The 23,188-nt window shown below is 48.7% G+C and overlaps 1 protein-coding gene across 1 annotated transcript; it reads right to left on the bottom strand.

Annotated features, from left to right (window-relative positions):
* Positions 1-348: 348 nt before the first annotated feature.
* On the bottom strand, positions 349-22,574 carry musk (muscle, skeletal, receptor tyrosine kinase). The gene is made up of 17 exons (XM_023808514.2): positions 22,382-22,574; positions 19,041-19,167; positions 18,734-18,885; positions 18,265-18,392; positions 17,736-17,877; positions 16,458-16,582; positions 15,713-15,872; positions 14,512-14,518; positions 12,166-12,429; positions 11,413-11,585; positions 10,256-10,279; positions 10,030-10,118; positions 8,779-8,938; positions 8,425-8,605; positions 7,832-8,023; positions 3,288-3,436; positions 349-2,736 (listed from the first exon to the last, which is right to left on the bottom strand). The coding sequence occupies exons 1-17, from the start codon at positions 22,446-22,448 to the stop codon at positions 2,054-2,056; spliced, it is 2,823 nt and encodes a 940-aa protein (XP_023664282.1). The 5' UTR covers positions 22,449-22,574; the 3' UTR covers positions 349-2,053.
* Between the last annotated feature and the right edge of the window lie 614 nt (positions 22,575-23,188).

Raw genomic sequence — 23,188 nt, 5'->3', positions numbered from 1 at the left:
CGGAGAGGCACAGGGCCGATTGCGTCATGCGGCTTGGCAAGGAGACACATCTGGTCCCTGGTGGAGGCAAAATGAAACAGCTGGTCGGTGCACAGGGTGGGGGTCAGGACGGGGGGGGGGGGGAGTTTACGAAGCTGTTTCCCAATGCAACCAAGGAGGCGACTGACAAACCCCGACAAAGACACAGGAGGAGGAGTGTTCTGCTTCCGCCCGGTTTCCCGACATCCCAACCCGGTTTGTAGAACATGGAAAGTTAAGCTGAGAAAGTCCAACTCGAGTAACATCAAGGCGTCAAAGACATTTTATCACGTCTATGGATCCCAAAATCTACGGTGAGATCGTCAATAATAGACCAGCAGAAGTGATTTTTTTTTTCCTGAATTTTATTAAAACTGATGAAACAGTGCCACCTACCTCACAAAATCATATTGCAACTTAATCTGTATCGTCTACACGGCAGCTGTAAAGTTAGTTTATGGAGTGTAAATAATCATGGCATAATGCATACAAATATGACAAAGTTAGTGTGATCACTCGGCCATTCAATCCACATAATAATCTGCATTTTAAGCACAAAATCTTAGACTGCACACAAAATCCAGACAATTTGTCAAATACTTGAATCAAAATTAATAATAACAAAGAAGGAATCAAAGTGCCGGCATATTTTCAGACGTTTTCAACCTAGATGTAACATTTTCTCTCAGCAGCTCATCATTGCTTCGCTCACAGTAGCTGGTGATGCTGCTCAGAGAAGATGCAGGTTGCAGAAAGGCAGCGTTCAGAACCAGAACTGGGACCAGCACGGCCATCGGTGCCCAGAGGCGTCCGCACAGGGTACGATCGCCGGAAAAAAACGGCCGACACAAACTGGTTGGGTATTTTCAGGTACTGCAGAAACAGGCCTTTCGGTAATTATATTTAAACATAACCTTTAAAAAAGCACATTTAAATATCACAAGCTGACTACCTGTGAAACAAAGTTGCTGGAATGGTATCCTGCATGGTTACTTTACGGTTTGACTCGGTATGTTTTATCTAAGGAGTTTACACTCCATCATGCATGTGAGATACAAGCCGAACACGTCTAAACAAACGGGGAAGCCTGCCATTTCCTTGCCTGCTCTCCTTAACCCTGAGGAGGGACTCTGTGTGTCGAGTTCCTGGTGTATCTGGATGCATTTGTGTGATATAGCCAAAAAATAATGCAATAACAATGATAAAAACATTACATGATTAGCTGGAAGAGCAATAAAAAAAAAAAACAATGTCAAAACACAACATATAAAAATATTAAAAGTGATAATGTACCACTGTGGAATATGCTGTATCCTGTATAGACGGTGGCATGTTTGCAATGAAATACAGCCCTAAATACAGGTGGGGGTGTAAGTACCTGCCCGTCCTACCCTCTGGCTTTGATCTTCATTACTCCCAGGTGCCCTGCTTCAAAGAGGGCAGCGGGTGGCTGAAGGTGTCTGAAAGGCATTCAGGGAGGTGTGTACGCGGTGTGGTGGCGCTCATTAAGCTTATCTGCCGTCAGAAACGGGGAAAACACCGGCGTCGATCAGCTAATACATGGGTGTGTTTTTAAAATGGCAAAGACCCTTCAGATCGTTAACTGTTCCCGCTAGACAAGAAAAGCAATCATCTATTTTGAAGAGAAAGTGCAGTCCAGTCGATTCTAAAATGGATCTTAAAGGTTTATCTTGTCCCTTTTGGGCTCAGACGGCATCTCCTATGGTGGAGGAGAAGGAGAGGTTATCCCCAACTGGAACAGTCATTTCTGCACAGACTGTAGTTAATCAGGTGGAAATGAGCTGTTTTGGGGAGAGTCTTGGATATGGACTTAGGACCACCCACATCTCCAAAGGGAGCCTGCGGAGGTTTATTCGAGCGAATGCATTTGACATCTTCTCTTGGTGCATCCAGCTGATCGTCATCTCAGCTGTAGGACCTACTGTCATCAAGATGGGCCAAAGGATCCCATCAGGAAATGATCCCAGACCCTCTGCTGACCCACCGGCTGCTGTCTTCCAGGGGATATCAGGGGTCAGGGTAGGGAGGCGTGTAGCATCTGACTGTGCATCCGCTCCAGGATGCAGTGGATGCTGGGGAAGCCGGGCCTGTCCGAGGGGTGGCTGCTCCAGCAGAGGCGCATGAGGCTGTAGAGCTCCAGCGGGCAGCCGTCGGGACAGCCCAGCACATTTCCATCCCTCACGTAGTAGATGACCTCCTCATGCGCCATGCCGTAGTAGGGCTGCATGCCATGAGAGAAGATCTCCCAAAGCACCACGCCATAGGCCCACACGTCCGACTCAGTGGTGTAGCGGTTGTAGAAGATGGACTCGGGCGGCATCCAGCGGATGGGGATGGCATCGTTCTCGTTGGCCTTGTAGTAGTCGGCCGAGTAGATGTTCCGGGACAGGCCAAAATCGGCGATCTTCACCACCAGCTCGCCGCCCACTAAGCAATTGCGGGTGGCCAGGTCTCGGTGCACAAATTTGCGCTCCGACAGGTAGGCCATGCCGGCAGCTACCTGCTTGGCAATGAAGAGCTGGTCGACGCAGGTGAGGGCGCCGCCCTCCAGCTCAGAGGCGAAACTGCGGCCCGACAAGCTGGCCTGACTCAGGCTGTGCCGCGGATTGGGGCAGTTCCGACGCAGGTACTCGTTCAGGTCGCCGTTAGCCATGTACTCAAACAGGAGGCACATGGGTTTGCCCACGGCGCACACTCCTGGGGGGGGGAGGGATAGAGGAGACAGTAGTCAAAGCGTGGCCAACTTTGGCTAATATGAACATTAGTTAATGCTAATTATAAATGAAGCTATATAATGTCCAAATTACCATAAAGCTGTATCATTCAATTACAACACCACTACCACAGTAATAACGCATCACATTGTTTGGTTTTAAATTAATTCTGAGCAGATTCCCTTAATTGTTTTTTTGTGCGTTTTTTAATGCGTTTTATCCTATGGATTAGCATCATTAGCATCTTAATTTCAGATGCAGCTGGGCAAGCTGTCAAACGGAGGCTACATAGTTCCCTTTCCATGTCATTTTTGTGTCTGCCTGCTGCCTCCAAACTAAGGTCTTTGACTTGCTGTTTGGGTCTTTCAGCATTTTTTGCTTTTTTGGGGGCAAATTTTCAGGGGGAAAAAACCTTCCAAATTCAAGTTCTGTGAAAAAAAAACAGCGTAGTGATACACAGGAAAAGAGCGGGAGTTACGGTGACTGTGAAAACTGGTCACGTTACTGTGATGGTGCCGGTGGGGCGGCTCGTACCGAGCAGCCTGACGATGTTTGGGTGGTCAAACTCGGCCATCAAAGCGGCTTCCCTCTGGAAGTCATTCTGCATGTCCGCTGAAGCCTCCTCCTTCAGCATCTTCACGGCCACCATGGTGAACGTCTCCATCGGCAGCAGACCGGGGGCTCTGAGCAACAGTGGGGTTGTGTGATTAATATTTTTGAATCACAATCTTGATTCATATCACTTGAACAGTGTGAGGAAGAGGGGAGGCCCAGTGTTGTGCCAGAGCATGCGAGAGATACTGATGTGGTGCATGAAACTCAAAACAAGCAAATCATAGGATCCTAGCTGATGTGGGACCCTAGGCAAGCATCGCTGCCGGCCCCCCATGTAGGGAAACTGGCTAGCAAGTTGGTATGGCCTAGGGAGCCACCTGTGTCACCGATAGGATTGCTCATGGGAGTTTTACAGAAGGAACAATGATTGGTTCAGAAAGATAACCAATCAGATTGTCGAGGAGGTGGGACCCACCAATCAAATATCTTGGTCCCACCTCCTCTAGTTGCTTGGACCCACCTCCTCGACAATCTGATTGGTTATCTCTCTGAACCAGTCATTGTTCCTTCTGCCCTCAGACCATTTTTGTGGCATAGGTTGATCCGGACCATCAAGCTGCTCTATTTGTCAATGTCATGTCAGCTTCACAGATTACTTGCGCATTAATAGAATGAAACGTCTTTCAATTAACAAGTAGCTTAATTAACACTCACTTTGCATATACTGCTGTATGCTGTGCTGTTGTAATTGATTCGATTTGAAATGCCTTTATCAGAGTGTCAGTGTAATTCATTACCCATGATTACATTTTGAAAGCTGGACATCACAGCAAATGTATTTTTTATGTTTGCCTTTCAGCCACAGCATAGGGAAACATACATTTAATAGAAAACCAAGTGCAAAGACACCACACAGAGTTCACTCGGTAAACAAATAAGTAAAAAGTCCCAGCTCACATTTTCAGATTTACCATTTGTCATGTCAAGGTACCGGCTGGTGTTATGAATCGTTGGCACACGGGCAGCAACTTTGCTGATTTATCCCTGCTGTACAATTTGTCCAAAATATAGCACACAGCTGCCCCCTAAGTTTCAGTAACGATACACGTCTTGTGTGAATTTAACGTCGATAGACGAGGTACCTGGAGCGTGTTTTCAGGTCTGCGAAGTCGATGTCGGTAGCATATATGTGACAGTCGTATTGTTTGTTTTGCCCATAAAGGCAATAATAAGAAAAAATAATAAAGTGGGAGATATATTGCTGAAGAATCGTGAGAGACGGTCCCGATCGCATTTCTGAGGGGAAAAGAAATCGTTGTTCATATTTTACCCAGAATCGTACAGAGCCTTGAAGAGGACATTAGAGGAGAAGAAAACTAATGGAAGAAAAAATAATGAGTCCATTACCGAGATATCGCAATACAAATGTATTAATAATTTCACTGTGCCCGTTTCAACTACAACGGATAGAATAAATGGTCAAATAGGCTACGGGGGACAATATACACCATTTAATTATCAGATTTTGTATTTTTATAGGCATTTATTAAAATAATTGCATTGTGTCCATTTACCACCAGCAAATGTTTTGCGAGATAACACAATAAACCCATGTGATCCATATTGGCCTACATCCATCCATCCATCCATACTTCCATCCATCCATCCATCCATCCATCCATTTTCTTCTGCTCATCTGGGGTCTAAGCAGGGATGCCCAGACCTTCCTCTCACCAGCCAGCTCCTCCAGCTGCACCGGGGGAATCCTATAGCACTCACATGCCAGCTGAGAGATGTAATCTCTCCAGCGTGTCTTGGGTCTGCCCCGAGGCCTCCTCCCGGTTGGACATGCCAGAAACACTTCCCCAGGGAGCCGCCCAGGAGGTATCCTAGATAGACGCCCGAACCACCACAACTGGCTCCTTTTGACGCGGAGGAGCAGCAGCTCTGGGTCCGCCCTCCTGCGGGACCACCACCTGTAGGTGGGCCGCGTGGGTGGGGTGTGAAGTAGATCGGGTGGCAGTCGAAGGCAGGGGCCTTGGAAGTACTACCAAAACTACCAGCTACCAAAACTACCAGCTACCAAAACTACCAGCTACCAAAACTGGCTCTAGGTACATGGAATGTACTGTAACCTCTGGTGGGCCTGCTTCCTCAGCCACAAACACCAGGGAGGTAGTGGGCCCTGGTTTAAACCTTAACTCCGGCACCGCGGAAAAGTTAGCTTTATATTCAAAATTCACTTTTCCAGGCGTAATCTCTTTTTACGAGGAAAATGTAATCAATATCTGAACATTCATACGTGCACTTCACGTTCAATAGCTGTCACTCATACATAATTGGAAAAGTGTACTTATTTTTTAGTTATAAATCTGTTTATTTTACCCTGTGTATTCTGATCAGTCATTCACTGATAAATCTGTATTGTGGAATCTCGCAAAAGCACCCGTTACTTTTTTCCTTCTCCTCCCATGTCCCCGCCATCGCCACAAGCCTGTTGTCAGTAAATGGACACTGAAATGAGCTTGGAAGGTTTGGATGTTCGAGAACATTCTGTTGCTGCAGGAGGTTCTGTTGCTGTTTTACGCAGCGTGAAGTGCTTAATTTTAAAATTGATATTGGGAGTTAGTGTTTATAGAAACATGACATATTATATTGCACATGAACTTGAATAAACACTCACATCTGGGCGGAAATCTGTATTTTAGACAGCTGCCGTCCAAATGTTGTTTACATCGCCATGTTTATATATTGGTCTTTTAAAATATTTGAAAATATTTGTTTTTCGTTGCTGTCCTGTCAGTCAAAGAAAACATTTGCGGGGGATGATTCTGGCCCAGTTGTTGTGGGCGGTGCTACTCTTTTGCGCTAATGGATGGGACCCGGCTGTGTCTTCGGATACTGACGTGTCCCTCTGTGCTCTCCATTGACCTCTCACCCGTCACATAATCTGCTGACAAACCATGTGGGCTACACTGGATTTTGATGTAGTAAGTGTGCAGCACACAACTAATCTCTCCTGCTTTCACTTGACTACATTTAGTTACAAGTGCTGAAAAAGCCATTATTATTTCGTTTTTTAAGATGTCGATTTGCCGTGCATTGCCAGCATTAAGCATTATTTTTAAAATAGCTGCGTCACAAGAAATGCAGTAGGCTCCAGATCAGTGATTCGTTAATTCACACCGTATTAGCTGTACTTCAGATGCTACGCTGGCAACGTGCTAATGGATAAACGCTTCCCCGCTAAACTGGCGTCTGGGCCGCTTGACCCACAGCTGAGCCAAAATGGCAGCCACTCAGGAAAGACTTAGCATTCTGGCTCCTCTCGCTTCCTGTCTTGGAAGCTCCAAAGCTGCCCAAGTTGTTCAGGAGAAAGCAAGCATTTCGCACTGTGGATAAAAATACCCCCCTCACCAGTTGCGGGCGAGTAGCCCCACCTACAGGGAAGTTCCACCCCAAACAACGTTGGATGGGTGCTGATGTTCAGCTTCCTTGTGCTATTTTTGGAACGGGGGTATGAAGGAAGGTAATATATCACCCCGTCTTCTTCCCAGGAATCTCTCTGTACCGAATGAGATCGATTTCGACCTGGGCGATCTAGTGACTCTGAGACGAAAATATAGATGCTGTTTTGCTAGCCGTCAAATCTGGCTGCTAACAGGGAATGAGTCTGAGTTACCTTAACGTAACGTCCGCTGGTCTGTCGGTTAATATGGGAGCACAGGATATTTTTAAAAAGGCATGCTTTCATTTTATGTGAAGATACACTAAAAACAAAACACTATAATATATATATGCTTTGCTTCTAAATTTTGGCTCAATTTTGCTATTTTTAAATGCACACTCATTATTATTTTTGGCAAAATGTTATTTAAAATAGCTAGCAGTCAGCATACAGTATAGTGGCCCCAGAAGACTAACCCTTTGAGAACCTTATATTTAACATTGTTAGAGTGACCATCTAATTCAGGGTTATTCAAATCACGGTCCTCGAGGTCCGAGCACTGCTGGTTTTCCAGCCTTCCTTTACCTGTCAGTCAGGTGTGAAGCCTCTGACCAATCAGAATCAGTAATTATTAAACAACTACCTGGGAGAACTGAAAACACGGCCTGGATTTGGAATCGAGGTCCAGAGTTGAAGAACCCTGATCTAATCCTTGTCAGGGAGGACAATTTGAGCTACTTCAAAAACTACTTTCAAACTGAAAGGCTCCTGTGCTGGGCTAATTAGTTCGATTCTTCTCATGCTTTAACTGGATTCTTTTCTTGATTGAAAGACTTATCCAGCTGTTTCCCATTAACATCAGTGACAGATGTATTATTATAGGAGACTGACCAATCAGCATATAGCAAGACCTCGGTGCTAAAATGAAATCCAGGGCTTTTTAAGAGAAATGGTAGTTTATAAACGCTTTTCGAGCTCATACTGTGCCCCGACATGGATAAAGTGGTCACCTTAGACATTGTAAGGACACAAAGTAACCAGGACCACCATCCACAAGAAGCAACGTCGCCCTCACCTGGCTTGGAAGACTCGGCCAAAGGCCCCCTCGCCGATGTCCCTGACGTACTCAATGTTGTTACGTGGATACTCCAGGTTCAGGAGCTTAGTATTGAGCAGCAGTGGTAGGCGTTGGTACATGGGGTTGGGGTGAAGGCGATCTAGCAGAAGCTCCGAGGGAAGGGTGGTCAGCATGGCGGTCTCCATCACTCTAGGTAAAATGCCATGGCAACACTGTAATTAGTGTGACACCATAGCATGAAAATCTGACAATGAGTTAAGGTCTTCCCCAGGCCAAACTCACGATGTCACATAATCTGTGAATAATTAGCACATTTCTGGATTTTGGGCAGACAAGTGTGTGTCAGAAGTGTACAAAATTCGCCCCATCTGTCTGAAAGAGGCCCCAGAAAAGCAGCTCTCTGTTGACTGGGTTTCTCACATGTCTCTTTCTTCAGCGACCCCTACAAGGGTGTGTGTGAAAGCTTATTGGCTTGCGCAATGAATGCCATTGCAAGTGGCTGATGGCACAATTCCAAGAGCGCTGTCTATGACGGGAATATTCGGCTATTCCAGAACATATGGAGAAAAGTTGGGAGAAATAATGGAAACCTCTTCCTGCTTTTCCACAGCTTTCTCCTGCGGTGGCACATGAGCGCGATGACGACGAGGAAAGCAGATGCAGCCAAGCCAGCCATGACGAAAATGATGATGCTCATTGAGTAGGTAGGGGACCCCGACAGGGGCACATTAGGGGCCAGCTGGCGGGGGACCGTGGACACCGGGGCCGGCACTGCACAGGTAGAATAAGGCATAATAGGAGAATTTCACAAACCTGTAATGTGCAGATAGTGTAAGATGCAGCCCTTGACTTCATAGCATTTGTGTTATGCTGCTGTCTTCAATTAATAAAGTTTGATAGTCTATAAACTAATTTAAGAAAGTAAACATGCAACTGTGACGCACCATCGCCACATCTAGGCACGTCGCAGTATTCCCACCGCAGGTATGGGTTGGAGGTGAAGCACCAGGGCCGTTCGTTCTCCCCTCCGGGGTTCCGGCAGTGGTTCTCTGCATTGCGCAGCTCGGGAATGACCTCTGGGGAAAGCCGGTGCGTGTGGGGATCCTTCGGTGGAGATTTAAGGGCAGAGGGTGGTAAACAAGTCACAAGTGATGGATCCATCCATCTATCCAGTCACAGCATTGGGATACGAGAGTGAAAGCCTTCAGCTATGTGGATACCATGGTCACATGACCGAACCGTGGGCTGCTGGTGCTTTGGTAGGGTGTCTATAGAGTCAAGTGATGTGTTATGTCACCCAGGTGAGTCTCACCCGCTAGAGTGAGTGATCAGTGCTAAACATGCTTACTGTTTATGCACTAGTGCAGGGATGGGCAAACTTATCCTCAAAGGGCCAGTGTGTAGGCAGGTCTTTAGGATAACCTGTAGGTCAGCTGTTCAAACCCCGGTGTGAGTACTCTTCAGCCAATTCAGCCAATCAGTCCTCTAATTAGTAATCTAATTGGGGAGTTGTAGCGGAAACCCACACACCCAACAGCTGTTTCTGGATAAGATTGCTCACCCCTGCACTAGTGTGAGTGATCGGTGCTAAACACGCTTGTTGATTACACACTAGTGTGAGTGATCAGTACCAAACATGCTTACTGATTACATGCTAGAGTGAGTGATCAGTACATGTTAGTGTGAGTAATCAGTGCCAAACACGCTTACTGATTACACACTAGTGTGCGTGATTGGTGCTTAAGCCACCCGTGCTGACCAGTACACTGCAGGGAAGGGGGCCATTGTCACATCAATACATGTCAAACCCATTGGGTCAGAACCTTTCGGTCTCCATCTGACACAATGAAGGCATAAATGGCAGTGCAGCCCCATCCTGTCTGTGACTAGTTAATGCAGAGTTCATATCTGTGATATTTGTGGGGGGGGGGGGCAGTAACATGGGCCTCACTGTAGTGTCACTGACCCCTACCCCCCCTCGCCCACCCATCTTCAGTGGTTCATTAGATTGATGATGCTGCTCCCATCCAAAACACAGTTGTGTAATTGCACGCTTGTTTTCCACGTACAGAGATATAATTACATGTTCATAATTTAGTACTGTGCTGTAATACTCCCAGGCTGAGTGATGCACTTAAAAAAAAGAGAGTTAAGCACTTTCCATAAAAAGGGAGATGAATCCTGGGCTTCTTTACCTGCTGGCTCCATCTTTGGCACGGCACGCCTGAAAGCGTGACACTGACCGTCCCCTGATAAAACTGTCCCCGGTCGGCGTAGCATTTTGCTGAAAATGTGAAAGAGTCAAATAGTCAGAATGAGCTCACAGGAGCTTACAATATTTTTAGACGCACCATGTAGTAAGGACACAATCTTTTAGGGAACAGAGTCCTTTTGGGACTGGGCGGGGGCGGAATCACTTACTGGTAATTTGGTCTTTCTTGAGATCTGCAAGAAAACAGAGATGCTCGATTCAGGCAGATATGTGGGCACCTCGATTCAGGCAGATACACGGGCACCTCAATTCAGACAGGTAACCAGGCACTTCGATTCAGGCAGATACACGGGCACCTCGATTCAGGCAGATACGTGGGCACCTCAATTCAGGCAGGTATGCAGGCACCTCGATTCAGGCAGATACACGGGCACCTCGATTCAGGCAGATACATGGGTGCCTCGATTCAGGCAGATACACGGGCACCTCGATTCAGGCAGATACACGGACACCTGGATTCAGGCAGATACATGGCTGCCTCGATTCTGGTAGATACCCAGGCACCTCAATTCTGCCAGATGCACATGTGGCTTGATTCAGGCAGATTTGAAGGCACCTTTGCCAGTTAGAGTGGGAGCTGATACACTCTGACCCATGGAAAGCTGCACAAGTAAAAACGTCAACCTGTGCAAACAACGGCCATCCTGTAAGGGGCAGGGAATGGGGGGATGGGGCTCTGGGGAGAGGAAGGGGAGCTTGGAAAACCAGGCACAGAAACGTTTACTCAGCTGTGCTGTTTTACACACTGAGCTCCCTCCTCTTGCATTTTTTTTGGCAGCGGAGTTCCTGATCCCAACTGAAAATGGGGCAAAGCACAGCGCTCGCTCCCCGGGGGGGTCCAGAGCAGCTATTTAACGTGTCACGCACGCTACTTTACGCTCCCACAGGCTACAACCAATGCAGGAAATTGCAAGCTCTGCATCCCAGTTTATTTTACCCAAGTTGTGTATCTTGGCCCAACTCTGTGTCCGCTGTTTATTACCTGGTTGTGTGTTTTAGCCAGAGTCCATCTCAGCTAAAACCTGAAACGTACCTTTGTCAAAATTTCCTTTAAGAACTTGATCGTAAGCTAGCTACATGCCAGGTGAAATGTGGCCATTTTCTCTGCTTCACCACTGGTGAGCAAAGGCAGGGTTGCCTGCGAGGCTGAATCTAAATGACTAGAGTTTTAATGTCACGAAACTTTCAAAAGGAACACACCAGTGCCAGCCAATGGGATGCCAAAATGCCGCACGTCAGCCAATGGGATGCCGGAGCGACGCACTTTTGCCAATGGCGTGGACAGCCTCTTCGGGGTGGGACTCACCAACGAACGGGACCGCGGTACAGGCTGTGAGGTCATCCTTCTGGCTGGGCAGCAGTGTGCAGTCAGGCAGCGTGATGCGAGCCCCGGAGGAATACATCCCTTTGCTGCCAGAGTCCTCCTTAAAGAGCGATTCTCCGTGGCAGTACAGGTCCCTCACCACTAGGCAGTGCTCTCTGGAAAGAACAGAGGACCTTTAATGCATGACTTGACTCGAATTGGTCTGATCCAGCCAGTAGGTGACACTGGATTAATCCCAGTACCGCCCAGCCCAGCTGGATTTTAAGATATTTGTTTCTGAGTCACGAAGCTCAGATAGAGTTATAGGAAGGAGACTGTTTCTGCTTCCAGAATGTTCTTTAAAAGTGATATTTTGGCTTTGAAACCCCACATTTCATGGCTCAGGAGCAGTAATTCTTACGAGCGATTAAACTGTAAAACAAACGGATCTTTTCAAACGATGTAGCAATTGCATGGGGGGAGGGGGGTGGCAAGAGCTTTGAAATAATGCAGCACACCCCCACCCATTGCCAGAAAACAGTCAGAGGGGGTCTGGCTGAGGGGGTTGGAACATGTGTGGCTACAGGGTCACGGAACAGTGGAGAGAAGAGCAGAACATTCCTGCACCGGCAGCTTCTTGTGACTGTTTACGTAACGTGAACTCGGGCAGCAGCTTTGACAGCCAGCTGGACTCAGCACAGCTCGGAGGGGCAGCCATCTACTTGACCCCCTTCTCCCTGTCGGGCCCCCGCTTGCCTGCACACGGGCTTAGGTGTGGGGCCCTGCCCCGAGGGGTTGCAATTCTGGAAGGCGTGGTGGCAGAAGAGAGCGCGGGCGGCTGGCCTGCAGAGGGCGCCGCTGCTGTCCAGCTGGGACCAGGCCACCTGCGCCTGCAGCTCCTGCGTGTCCTCGGGCTCATGCAGCGAGGCGTTGAAGAATAGCAGGGCATCCCTCCTCAGCACGCCCTGACACACCTGCCCCCGGTAGGTGCTGCAGTACCCCGCACTGCCCTTGTATAGCCTGTAGGGGGTGGTAAGATGAGCATAAGCTGGACATGCAAAGCCTACTTTCTGTATGAAGTGGCAAGACAGCGCAGTAAAATGTATGCTTGTAAAACGTATTACTAAACACGGCAAGACAGTTCGATGACAGTAAATGTACTAAATATACAGGACTGCGTGAGAGTCCTAGGCAAAGAATTTTTTTTTAACTATTTATCTGGCCAGTATATTTGCTAAAAAATACATGAGAATGTCGGCCTGTTGCTATAAAGGTCCTTGAGCAAGGCCCTTAACCCCCAGCTCCCTGGGCGCCCCAACAGGTGGCTGCCCTTCGCAGACAGCTTACTCTGCAAAGTGCAAGTTGAGGGAGGTGTAAAAAGAATTTCCCCATGAGGGACAATAAAGGTTAATTATTATTATTATTAAATCCGGAAGGTTTGAAATGGCTAAGCTGATACACTTTGACATAATAGTTTTACACCAGCATGAAGATAATTTAAATATTTTTTTAGCGGCCTGTGACTTTTGAAAGGTACCGTATATAAGGTGTTTCTGTACCGCACTACTGTACTAAACAGTAAGTCGTGACATGCCAAGTGACGCACTCTGAACACGTATGAACATTACAGCGCGCCCTGTAACGCACAGTAAGTCGTGACATGCCAAGTGACGCACTCTGAACACGTATGAACATTACAGCGCGCCCTGTAGCGCACAGTAAGTCGTGACATGCCAAGTGACGCACTCTGAACACGTATGAACATTACAGCGCGCCCTGTAGCGCACAGTAAGTCGTGACATGCCAAGTGACGCACTCTGAACACGTATGAACATTACAGCGTGCCCTGTAGCGCACAGTAAGTCGTGACATGCCAAGTGACGCACTCTGAACACGTATGAACATTACAGCGCACCCTGTAGCGCACAGTAAGTCGTGACATGCCAAGTGACGCACTCTGAACACGTATGAACATTACAGCGCGCCCTGTAACACACAGTAAGTCGTGACATGCCAAGTGACGCACTCTGAACACGTATGAACATTACAGCGCGCCCTGTAACACCGCCCAACATGACGTACAGCATAGCGGGTTCCCCTGCATATCACGCTGCAGAATTGAAGCCTCCCCCTGGCATTTGGCACCTCCTGCACCCCGGATGTATGTGACGTACTGCTACAGAAATGAGCCTGCGACACCTCATGGGGGTGCAAGCCAACTTTCAGAGTGGTTCTGACGGACAGAAAGGCCACTGATGCCTGTGATGTTTTTCTGGAAGATGCGGCCGTGAGGTAAACAGTGGGGTGTTACCCAGAGAAACGGGGGCCATGCCTGCTTACAGTATGTGCACGCTGGGGTTTCTGCACTCAGACCTTCACAGAGGCCGATTTATCTACTGAAACTCATACTCTCCGTGGTTCAGGATTCACTGCCCCTGGGATTCACTGCTACTAGGATTCACTGCCCCTGGGATTCACTGCCACTGGGATTCACTGCTACTAGGATTCACTGCCCCTGGGATTCACTGCTACTGGGATTCACTGCCCCTGGGATTCACTGCCACTGAGATTCACTGCTACTAGGATTCACTGCTACTGGGATTCACTGTCCCTGGGATTCACTGCTACTCGGATTCACTGCCACTGGCATCTGCAGAGTTATTGATCGACTGACTGGAAATGACTCTGAAGCACTTTGTGAGAGACTTGCTGGTAAAATACGTCACACTAAGTGGAAACTGATCCGCCTGCTTGAATAGATGACGGGAAAACATTCCATCTCCAGCAAGGCTGGCCAAAGACTCTTTAATTTAATGTATGCAAAGTAGTATTTTGCGTCTGTTAATAGATAGATTTAATTAAACAGTGCCAACTTTTCTAAATAGCACTTCACTCCTGTCTCGTGCTTGTGAATCCTGGCATATGTCATTCCCAGTCCCTCTACTGTACAGTACCTCTCCCAGTGAACTCTCATGTCGGGAGCAAACCAGACCTTACCTGAAATCTTTGTCTCCCCGCCCCCCCCTTAACACACACACACACACTCACACACACACACACACACACACACACACACAAACGAGAGCAAGGAGCCAGACTTACCTCCATTCTATGGGGGAGTCGCAGGATTGGGCCAGCACCAGCAGAACAGGACCCAGGAGGAAGAAGAAGCTTTTACAGTGTGCACTCGACAGGAGCCATGTTTTGGTCTGCACCCACGAGGAGGCCATGCTTCTGTGAGGGGCCGATCATGCTTTGTTTGTCGGTGCTTTGTGTGGGAACAGGTGTGGATTTTAGATGGCTGGCCGTGGCCAACCCAGCCCCTGTGTCCATGGCAAGCCCCTTGGGGAGGGGGGCATTCTCCCCTCTGACTGTCCTAACAGCCCTCTGACCTTTATAGCTGACCTGAATTTATGGGCTACTTGCTTGTGTTTGTGTGACATCTGTGGTTGTGACTAAAAACTACCGGCCGAGCTTGGGATTGCTGCGAACCAGAGCAGAGACTTATCTCATCGAAAACCTAAAGCAAAAGCCTAAAGCGGCAGAGAAGGGCTGGTGTTCACCCCAGAGTGTGAAGGTAGGTGAGCAGGACCTCTTCTGTGAGCAGACATGGGCGTCTCCATCAACAGCGGCCCCTCCCCGCAATGGAAGAGGAACGATCTAGTGCCCGTGTGTGATAGATGACCCACGGGATGACATGGTGATTTACCTGCTTCGCATTCGCAGTGCCTGATGATGAATCAGGGTCACGGTATTTATATCCAGCACGGGTCGGCAATAAAAACAGCCAACACTTACAAGGGCTCCTCTCTTACTCCCCCTACTGTTTGACATGAAGCAACTGCAAATGGCATCTTTAGCTCTGAGCAGTGTGAGTTTCAAACTGGGGGGCTCGTCTTTTTAAACCTGCTGGAGATTTCACCAGGGTGCTGTTTAAAGTAGTGCACTTGTGAGCCCAGGCAAATGGTCTTGGACCACAACCTTTCGTTCTCCCTCTTTTACTATGGTAAAATGCCTACTCTGGGTATAACAGAACTTCTGCTCTGGACTTCTGTCCATCTTAGAATTCGGGATCGAATTTCCAGGGGGATTATGAAGTGTGACTGCAATATGTGCCTGTTTACCAATGGCCTTGGTCTCAGAACCAATGTGAGAGGCTTCTGCCGATGCCAGTCCACAGCTGATGTCAGGTAGTCGGGGTGGGGACTGCGTGGTGTCATTTACGTCACCAAAAGCGCGCATTACCCACACATCAGGTGGTGTGGGCCATTAGCGGCCATCACTAACTCCTCAGACTCTTTACCTGAGATGGTGACTTTGGCGGTGGCCTTGGCCATGTTGGCTACACCACTGGGCTGGTTGGTGGCCAGGCAGGTGTACAGAGCCGGCTTGTTTACCACGACGCGCAGAATGGAGGCCACCACATCACCCACGATCGTCTCCTCCACGGAAGCCCCGGAGATCTGAGTAAACGCAACATGGATGCATCTGAGAACCAGCATCTGAGATGGCTGAACAAACCCTTGGGTGTGGGAGGAAGTCCTCATTCTTAAGCATATCTCAGCATTTCACTCAGGTTGGCCTTGCGCATCCTGTAAACAGACAGCTTTCCTGACAGTTCACTCCTTGTGTAGTAATCTTGGCCATGACAACCCTCATGGATCATAGTGCGTCTTTAGTATAGCCCTTCTGGTGAGATTTAGGACCCTGTGTCTCTATCCTGACTCTGTGAGATGAATCACAGGCTCTCATATGGGCTATAGCCCTTAAAAACCTTTCATGTGATGATTTAATAACCCTGAGTTATTATCTCAGAGATGTGGATGTGCTGGTATCCTGTATATTCCCTCTTGTGGCACAAATTGGGCATCTACATTTCCCAGGAGTTTCCGTGCTGCAAATTGTGGGCTACCCCAGCGCATTTCCCCAGAGCATATGGGGCACACATGACCCCTGACATTTAACCTGAATCCACTGTTCCATGCCGGGAAACCCAAGCATGTGACACACAGGCCCCCGCTGGCATTCCCAGCAGGAAGGGGACTCACCGCATTCCCGTTTTCCAGCCATGTTATCGTTGGGACTGGGTTACCAGTGGTGTTACACTCCATCGTGACCTCGGACCCGAAGGGAACGCGTTTCTCCTTCGGGACCTTCAGGATCCGGGCGGGAACTACGGGCCGGAGGGAGAGATTGAGAACAGCATGATGTTCATTATAAATGTACCCGCTGGTTTGCAAGTCACGTCTACATCCTCAGCCTGAAAACACACAGCCACAAGAATAATCCTCCATTTAAGAACAGTCACATTATCTGCTTTTGAACCCCCGTTAAAGAACATTCCTACCTCCTCATCTTTGCTGTTGCCTTGGATAAGGTCTGTTTCCCATGAGCGTGTCACCACGCCCATCGGCCAATCATAGCGCTGCTTACTTTGTCATGGTTTACTGGACGTGTGAGTTTCAGGTCCCATGAGTATGTGCCACAATCTCAGGGGTGTGACCTGCCCAGTTGTGTATCTAACTGTCACCTACCATAGGTAAGGTCACTTCGAGCCCAGAGGAGAGCCACATGATGTGTGGAGAATGTGCACTGTTCTCCACACCTTCTGACTAAGGGCAGGACTGGAACTTCCGACGCCTGAGGCCTGAGGCGGTGCTGCTACCCACTAAACCATCTGTGGCTCACTTTTGGATAAATATGTGGACTGAAGAAGAAGACATTCACACTTTTTCACTTTTCAAAGGTGCGTGACCCATCCTTCAATCTCGTTCATCTCGTCTGTCCGTTCAGTTTTTTTACAACCTGTGATGTGGACCGGCGTGACTAATTTGTGCCTTTGTCCCGGTTCTGAGGCTGCTTCAGCGAGGAGTCTAAGACTGCCCCTTCCAGACATGACACCCAACTTTAAAGTTAAAAATATGAGAAATATTATGGTTCAGTGGGAGGCAAGGCAACAGCCATTGGGGTGGGGGCAAGGGGGGCATCTCCATGGTGATCGATCTCCTACCCGTGCCAACAAGAGCCGAAAGGCAGCTGACCCTGATGAGAGCACTGGCCTCGTTCAGATGTAATCAGGGTCAGCTGGGTTTATTTAGGAGGGTTTTTCTGGTATGAGGTATGTTCTTAAAGAAGTCTTTTGGGGGTGTGACTAATGCTTTAGGATCTGGGCTGTTTTGGTACATTGGAGGTTTTAAAGTTTTTAAATATTCCTTCCTTAAAGGGATGTTGCTTACTTTTTGATATTCTGCAGCTTTTGTCAGTCCTGACAGAACTCCACCTTATGACCTGCTAGATAAGTCCCAAACAAGGTGCCCCCCACTCACCCTGCACCTCAAGTGTTGCTGGTCTCGACACAGCCATCCCAAAGCTGTTCTTTGCTATACAACGATACTGGCCACCATCTTCTTTTTTGATGTTGCTGATTTTCAGAGAGCCATAGTCCAGGATGGTTATCCGGTCACTAACCTACAGTGGAGTAGAAAGCGGATTTAGCTGTGGCCCTGCTGCATCAACGGTTTCGAAATCTGCATTGAACTTTAAGACTGGCTGCTGGTGGCCAAGTGGGAGGAGTTTTCCATCTGGGCTAAATAGAGAACCGATGGCTCAGAAGAACAGGAAGTGACTGAGGCTTTGATTCGCAGCTTTCGTGAGAGTTGACACCTTTTATCAGCTGGTTAATGGTCGGAACCTCTAATGACATGTAAACAAAGACCATCTAATGCCTCTTGCACAATACATCCATCTCCTAAATTAATGTGCTTCCTCATCATTCTTAAAGATGTTTTGGTGGGAGTGCTAATGCAGAATGGATGGCCTACATTACAGCGACGGCATTATTCCTGCCGGAGTCACCTTGACGACATCCTCATCTTTCATCCAGTTGATGTCCGGTTTGGGGTTGCCCATGGTCACACACTGCAGCACAACCTTCGATTCTATGAGCTGCGTGACGTTGTTTGGGTGTTTCTTGATTTGAGGCTCTGGAAGACACGTTTCAGAAAGTGTCAAGAATATCTCAAATAACACCCCCACCCCATCCCTACATATAACACACAGACTATCCCGGACTAGTTAACGCGTGTCAGCTTTCTATAAGTTGGAATCTCTAGGGGAAATTTGACTGTGGATGCTTTGTACCAGCTTGAAGCCTGACTACCTGATCAGATGATTCATTTGCCAAGTACCATGACCTAGTCACCATGTCAGTGTCTCTCAGATGCTCCACTGGGCCCGAGATAAAGTTCTACTGCTGCGAGGATAGCAGGGAGAACCCAGAAACCTCCGCCAACCCTTAGAGGTGGAGCTGTGCCGTGCCACATACTCATCTTCAGCTGCAGGGCCCCGCAGCTCTTCGCCGGTTCTCCAATCCCGTTGCTGGCTACACAGCAGTACTCGCCGCTATCCGAGTCCCTGACGTTGGGAATAACCAGCATCTGCCCATTCTCCCTGGTCATGTATCGCGGGTCGTAGGGCCTGAGGTGGGACAGGGACAGATCGTACTGGGGGCACATTGACACGCCGAGGTGTCAAATTCCTGATGCATAAAGATTAACGCAATTCACTGATCCAGGCGGGACATACTGCGGCATACAGACTTAAGGAAACGTGCTTATAAATGCACCCTTTACCCAATCTGGAAGTTATTTTTCGTCCATGTGACGTCGGCGATGGGCCGTGCGTCCACCTCGCAGATGAAAGTGACATTGTGGTCAGGCAGCACATCCAGAGTGTCCAGCAAGGTGGTGATACGAGGGGCTGTGGGGTAAAGCAGCAATTCCCAAGGGTTAGAGCACTCCCATGAATCCCGTCTATGGGTGACAGATTGTCAACGTGATTTTGTGGGTCGACGGTGAGTGCTACAGTGCAGCACGTGGGTGGTGCTCTAATTTTGGTGTCAGAAATTAAAACCGTCTTCATATAAAATGGCCCAAGAAGTTCACGACAAGACAATTTGAGAAAGGAATGCAGATGAGTTCACCCAAATGGCACGCTCATGAAGTCATCTGACATAAGAATGTCATTTAAAGGAGCTGTTTGTTTGCAGTGTATTTTGATTTACGGACAAATATCTCTGCATGTGAAACCATCTGTCACACTGTAACATGTTGAACTTTGTTTCTTTATCTGGAGGTCACCTTCTCAAGGGGACACCTCTGGATATGACTGACGGTGGGTTTACGAGAGGTCCAGTGACCTTGAGACCTTGAGTACTTCACTGCAGCATGAACCAATGATGTCACTGCCAACATTATGCATTCAAACCATGGTTAAAACGAAAATTTGGCTTTAACAAATCACCAAATCTATTTGGGATGGGAAGGAATTGTCTGCTGGCAAAAGGGGGACTCCAGTGAATGAGTTGCTAACATGATTAGCGGCACCCTAGACAGAAGCATGTGATAGTGCAGAGATTTCCCACTTGATCGTTTGTGCTTATTTAATTAACATTTGGTAATTGCAGCCATCTGCTCAGAACTGCAGTCCAGGATTAAGCTGCTGTGGGTCACAGTCGGACGCATCACAGGTGCTGTGTGGCCAAAGTTCTCAGATGAATACTGCCCCCCGCACCCCCCCCCCCCCCAAGCCCTGACCTTGGTTCCGGTGAGATTTCCTTGGGAGGGCTAGCCGCCAAACCCCAGATCAGTGGAGTGAGAGGTTGGAGGGCCCAGGGAAGGGGGGGTTATGGTGCGGGTCGCAAATGGATGATTCAGTGAAAATGAGCAGCATCTCCAGACTGATCACATGACATATATCAAGCAGCTAATGGTCAACTTCCGTTTACAGCCGGGCCTCACTAACAAACAGTGAGTATATCTGCAAATAGCCAGGCCTCCCTGAAAAACAGTGAGTATATCCGTAAACAGCCAGGCCTCCCTAACAAACAGTGAGTATATCCATACACAGTCGGGTCTCCTTAATGAACGGTAAACAGCCGGGCCTCCCTAATAAACATTGAGTATATCCATAAACAGCCAGCCCTCCCTAACAAACAGTGAGTATATCCATAAGTAGTCGGGCCTCCCTAACAAACATTGAGCATATCCGTACACAGTCGGGTCTCCTTAATGAACGGTAAACAGCCGGGCCTCCCTAATAAACATTGAGTATATCCATAAACAGCCAGCCCTCCCAAACAAACAGTGAGTATATCCGTAAACAGCCGGGCCTCCCAAACAAACAGTGAGTATATCCGTACACCCGGGTCTCCCAAACAAACGGGGAGTATATCCGTACACCCGGGTCTCCCAAACAAACAGTGAGTATATCTGTAAACAGCCGGGCCTCCCAAACAAACAGTGAGTATATCCGTACACCCGGGTCTCCCAAACAAACAGTGAGTATATCTGTAAACAGCCGGGCCTCCCAAACAAACAGTGAGTATATCCGTACACAGCCGGGTCTCCCAAACAAACGGGGAGTATATCTGTAAACAGCGGGGTCTCCCAAACAAACGGGGAGTATATCCGTAAACAGCCGGGCCTCCCAAACAAACAGTGAGTATATCCATAAACAGCCGGGCCTCCCAAACAAACAGTGAGTATATCCGTACACAGCCGGGCCTCCCAAACAAACACTGAGTATATCCGTACACAGCCGGGCCTCCCAAACAAACAGTGAGTATATCCGTACACAGCCGGGCCTCCCAAACAAACACTGAGTATATCCATAAACAGCCGGGCCTCCCAAACAAACAGTGAGTATATCCGTACACAGCCGGGCCTCCCAAACAAACAGTGAGTATATCCATAAACAGCCGGGCCTCCCAAACAAACAGTGAGTATATCCATACACAGCCGGGCCTCCCTAACAAACATTGAGTATATCCATAAACAGCCGGGCCTCCCAAACAAACAGTGAGTATATCCGTACTCAGCCGGGCCTCCCAAACAAACAATGAGTATATCCATAAACAGCCGGGCCTCCCAAACAAACAGTGAGTATATCCATACACAGCCGGGCCTCCCTAACAAACATTGAGTATATCCATAAACAGCCGGGCCTCCCAAACAAACAGTGAGTATATCCGTACACAGCCGGGCCTCCCTAACAAACATTGAGTATATCCATACACAGCCAGGCCTCCTTAACGAACGGTGAGTATATCTGTAAACAGCCGGGTCTCCCAAACAAACAGTGAGTATATCCATAAACAGCCAGGCCTCCTTAACGAACGGTGAGTATATCTGTAAACAGCCGGGTCTCCCAAACAAACATTGAGTATATCCATACACAGCCAGGCCTCCTTAACGAACGGTGAGTATATCTGTAAACAGCCGGGTCTCCCAAACAAACAGTGAGTATATCCGTACTCAGCCGGGCCTCCCAAACAAACAGTGAGTATATCCATAAACAGCCGGGCCTCCCAAACAAACAGTGAGTATATCCATACACAGCCAGGCCTCCTTAACGAACGGTGAGTATATCTGTAAACAGCCGGGTCTCCCTAACAAACGGTGAGTATATCATCACTACATTGTTTCACAGGACATATGTTTCCAGTTTAATAATAACACTGCTATTAATATTATTAATGTTATTAACAGCCATCAATTCATTTATTTTAACTGCAGGCCGTTTTTGAGCATTAACTTATGTTGTCTTTCCAGTGATTAGTCACAGCTGCGGTTGTAGATCGCAGCAGCCGTGAACATGGTTATGTATCACGGTGCTTGTATCAGGATACGTCCGCTTGTTCCACGAGCCGCAAACTCGCAGGCTGAACTGGCCTCACAGTCATTCTCTCTGTGGTCAGTGGGACCCCGGCACCAGCTGTCTCACCGCGAGCATCGAGCCGCCACCCAGCACCACCTCCGTCAGATACCTCCGGCGCCGTTTCCCAGGTAGCGACTCGGCACACGAACATCCTTCAGAGAATGGGCATCTGTTCTAAACTGTGATCATGCTCCCCCGACTGTCTGCGAATGCGGCTGTCTGCACCCCGTTCCTGCGACCCGCGGTTGGGACCGACCTTTGTGCTGTCCGACGCTCAGGCGAAGGGCCGTCAGGAGGAGCAGGGGGGTCACGCGGATCCCCATCTTTAATCCCCGAAAGCGAAGTCTCAGGAAATCTCCACCGTCAGAATCTCTGTCAACTACAGCATTTCCACATGCCCGCCCACGCCCGGCTCGCTCCCGGCCATGCTGCGCGTCGGCATGTGGGAGGGGGGCAGTGGGCCGGCACGGGGGGGGGGGGTGGTCTTTTTTCAGCAGCGAGAAGTCAAGATTGACGGCCGCAGCTGCCGAGCCTGCAGCCTGACGGGGCCCCGGTGAGGGCCCGTACAATGACGCGGGGCGGGGGGAGGGTGGGGGGGGTGGCTTATTCAGCTGACCGCCCTGTGGGGGGGTCATGAAGAAGCTGCCCCGGAGAGAAAAAATGTACCTGTTTGCACAGGGTCACTTCAGGGTCCCGGGAAAAGGAGAAGATCAATGGGGAAATTGGTCCTGTTTAAACAATGCCACAAGCAAGATGGCTAGGGGGGTGTGGCCAGGGGCATGCATGCAGACTAGGGGATCCGGCCCTCGCATTCCCATCGCCTTTGTGTGGCCCCACCTGTCACTCCACTGCCCACATTTATTTTAGGCAAGGAGTGACATTTCTCAGAGCGCCGTCTGCGGTCGCAGGCAACATTCCAGAGGGTGAGGGGTAGTACAGAACATCCACGGCCTGCTTTCTTGCCCGACGTTAAATGCCCAGTCACGTGCCTGGTGTGTGCCGGCCCATAGTTCGAGATGGCCAGTGTAGCACGAGGGACAGAGAGCCCAGTCTGCTCGGTCAC

This window comes from Paramormyrops kingsleyae, chromosome 7 (assembly GCF_048594095.1).
Source record: "Paramormyrops kingsleyae isolate MSU_618 chromosome 7, PKINGS_0.4, whole genome shotgun sequence".
NCBI lineage: Eukaryota > Metazoa > Chordata > Actinopteri > Osteoglossiformes > Mormyridae > Paramormyrops > Paramormyrops kingsleyae.
The sequence above is the reverse complement of the archived record's forward strand: the minus strand, read 5'-3'. Positions and strand labels throughout refer to the sequence as shown.

Coding starts and splice junctions, on each gene's coding strand:
- musk (XM_023808514.2), bottom strand. CDS start 22,448: ATGGGGATCCGCGTGACCCCCCTGCTCCTCCTGACGGCCCTTCGCCTG. Junction 16,583..17,735: donor AGCAACACTTGAGGTGCAGG/GTGAGTGGGGGG, acceptor TCCGGCCCGTAG/TTCCCGCCCGGATCCTGAAG. Junction 11,586..12,165: donor ACACCTAAGCCCGTGTGCAG/GCAAGCGGGGGC, acceptor TGTTCTTTCCAG/AGAGCACTGCCTAGTGGTGA.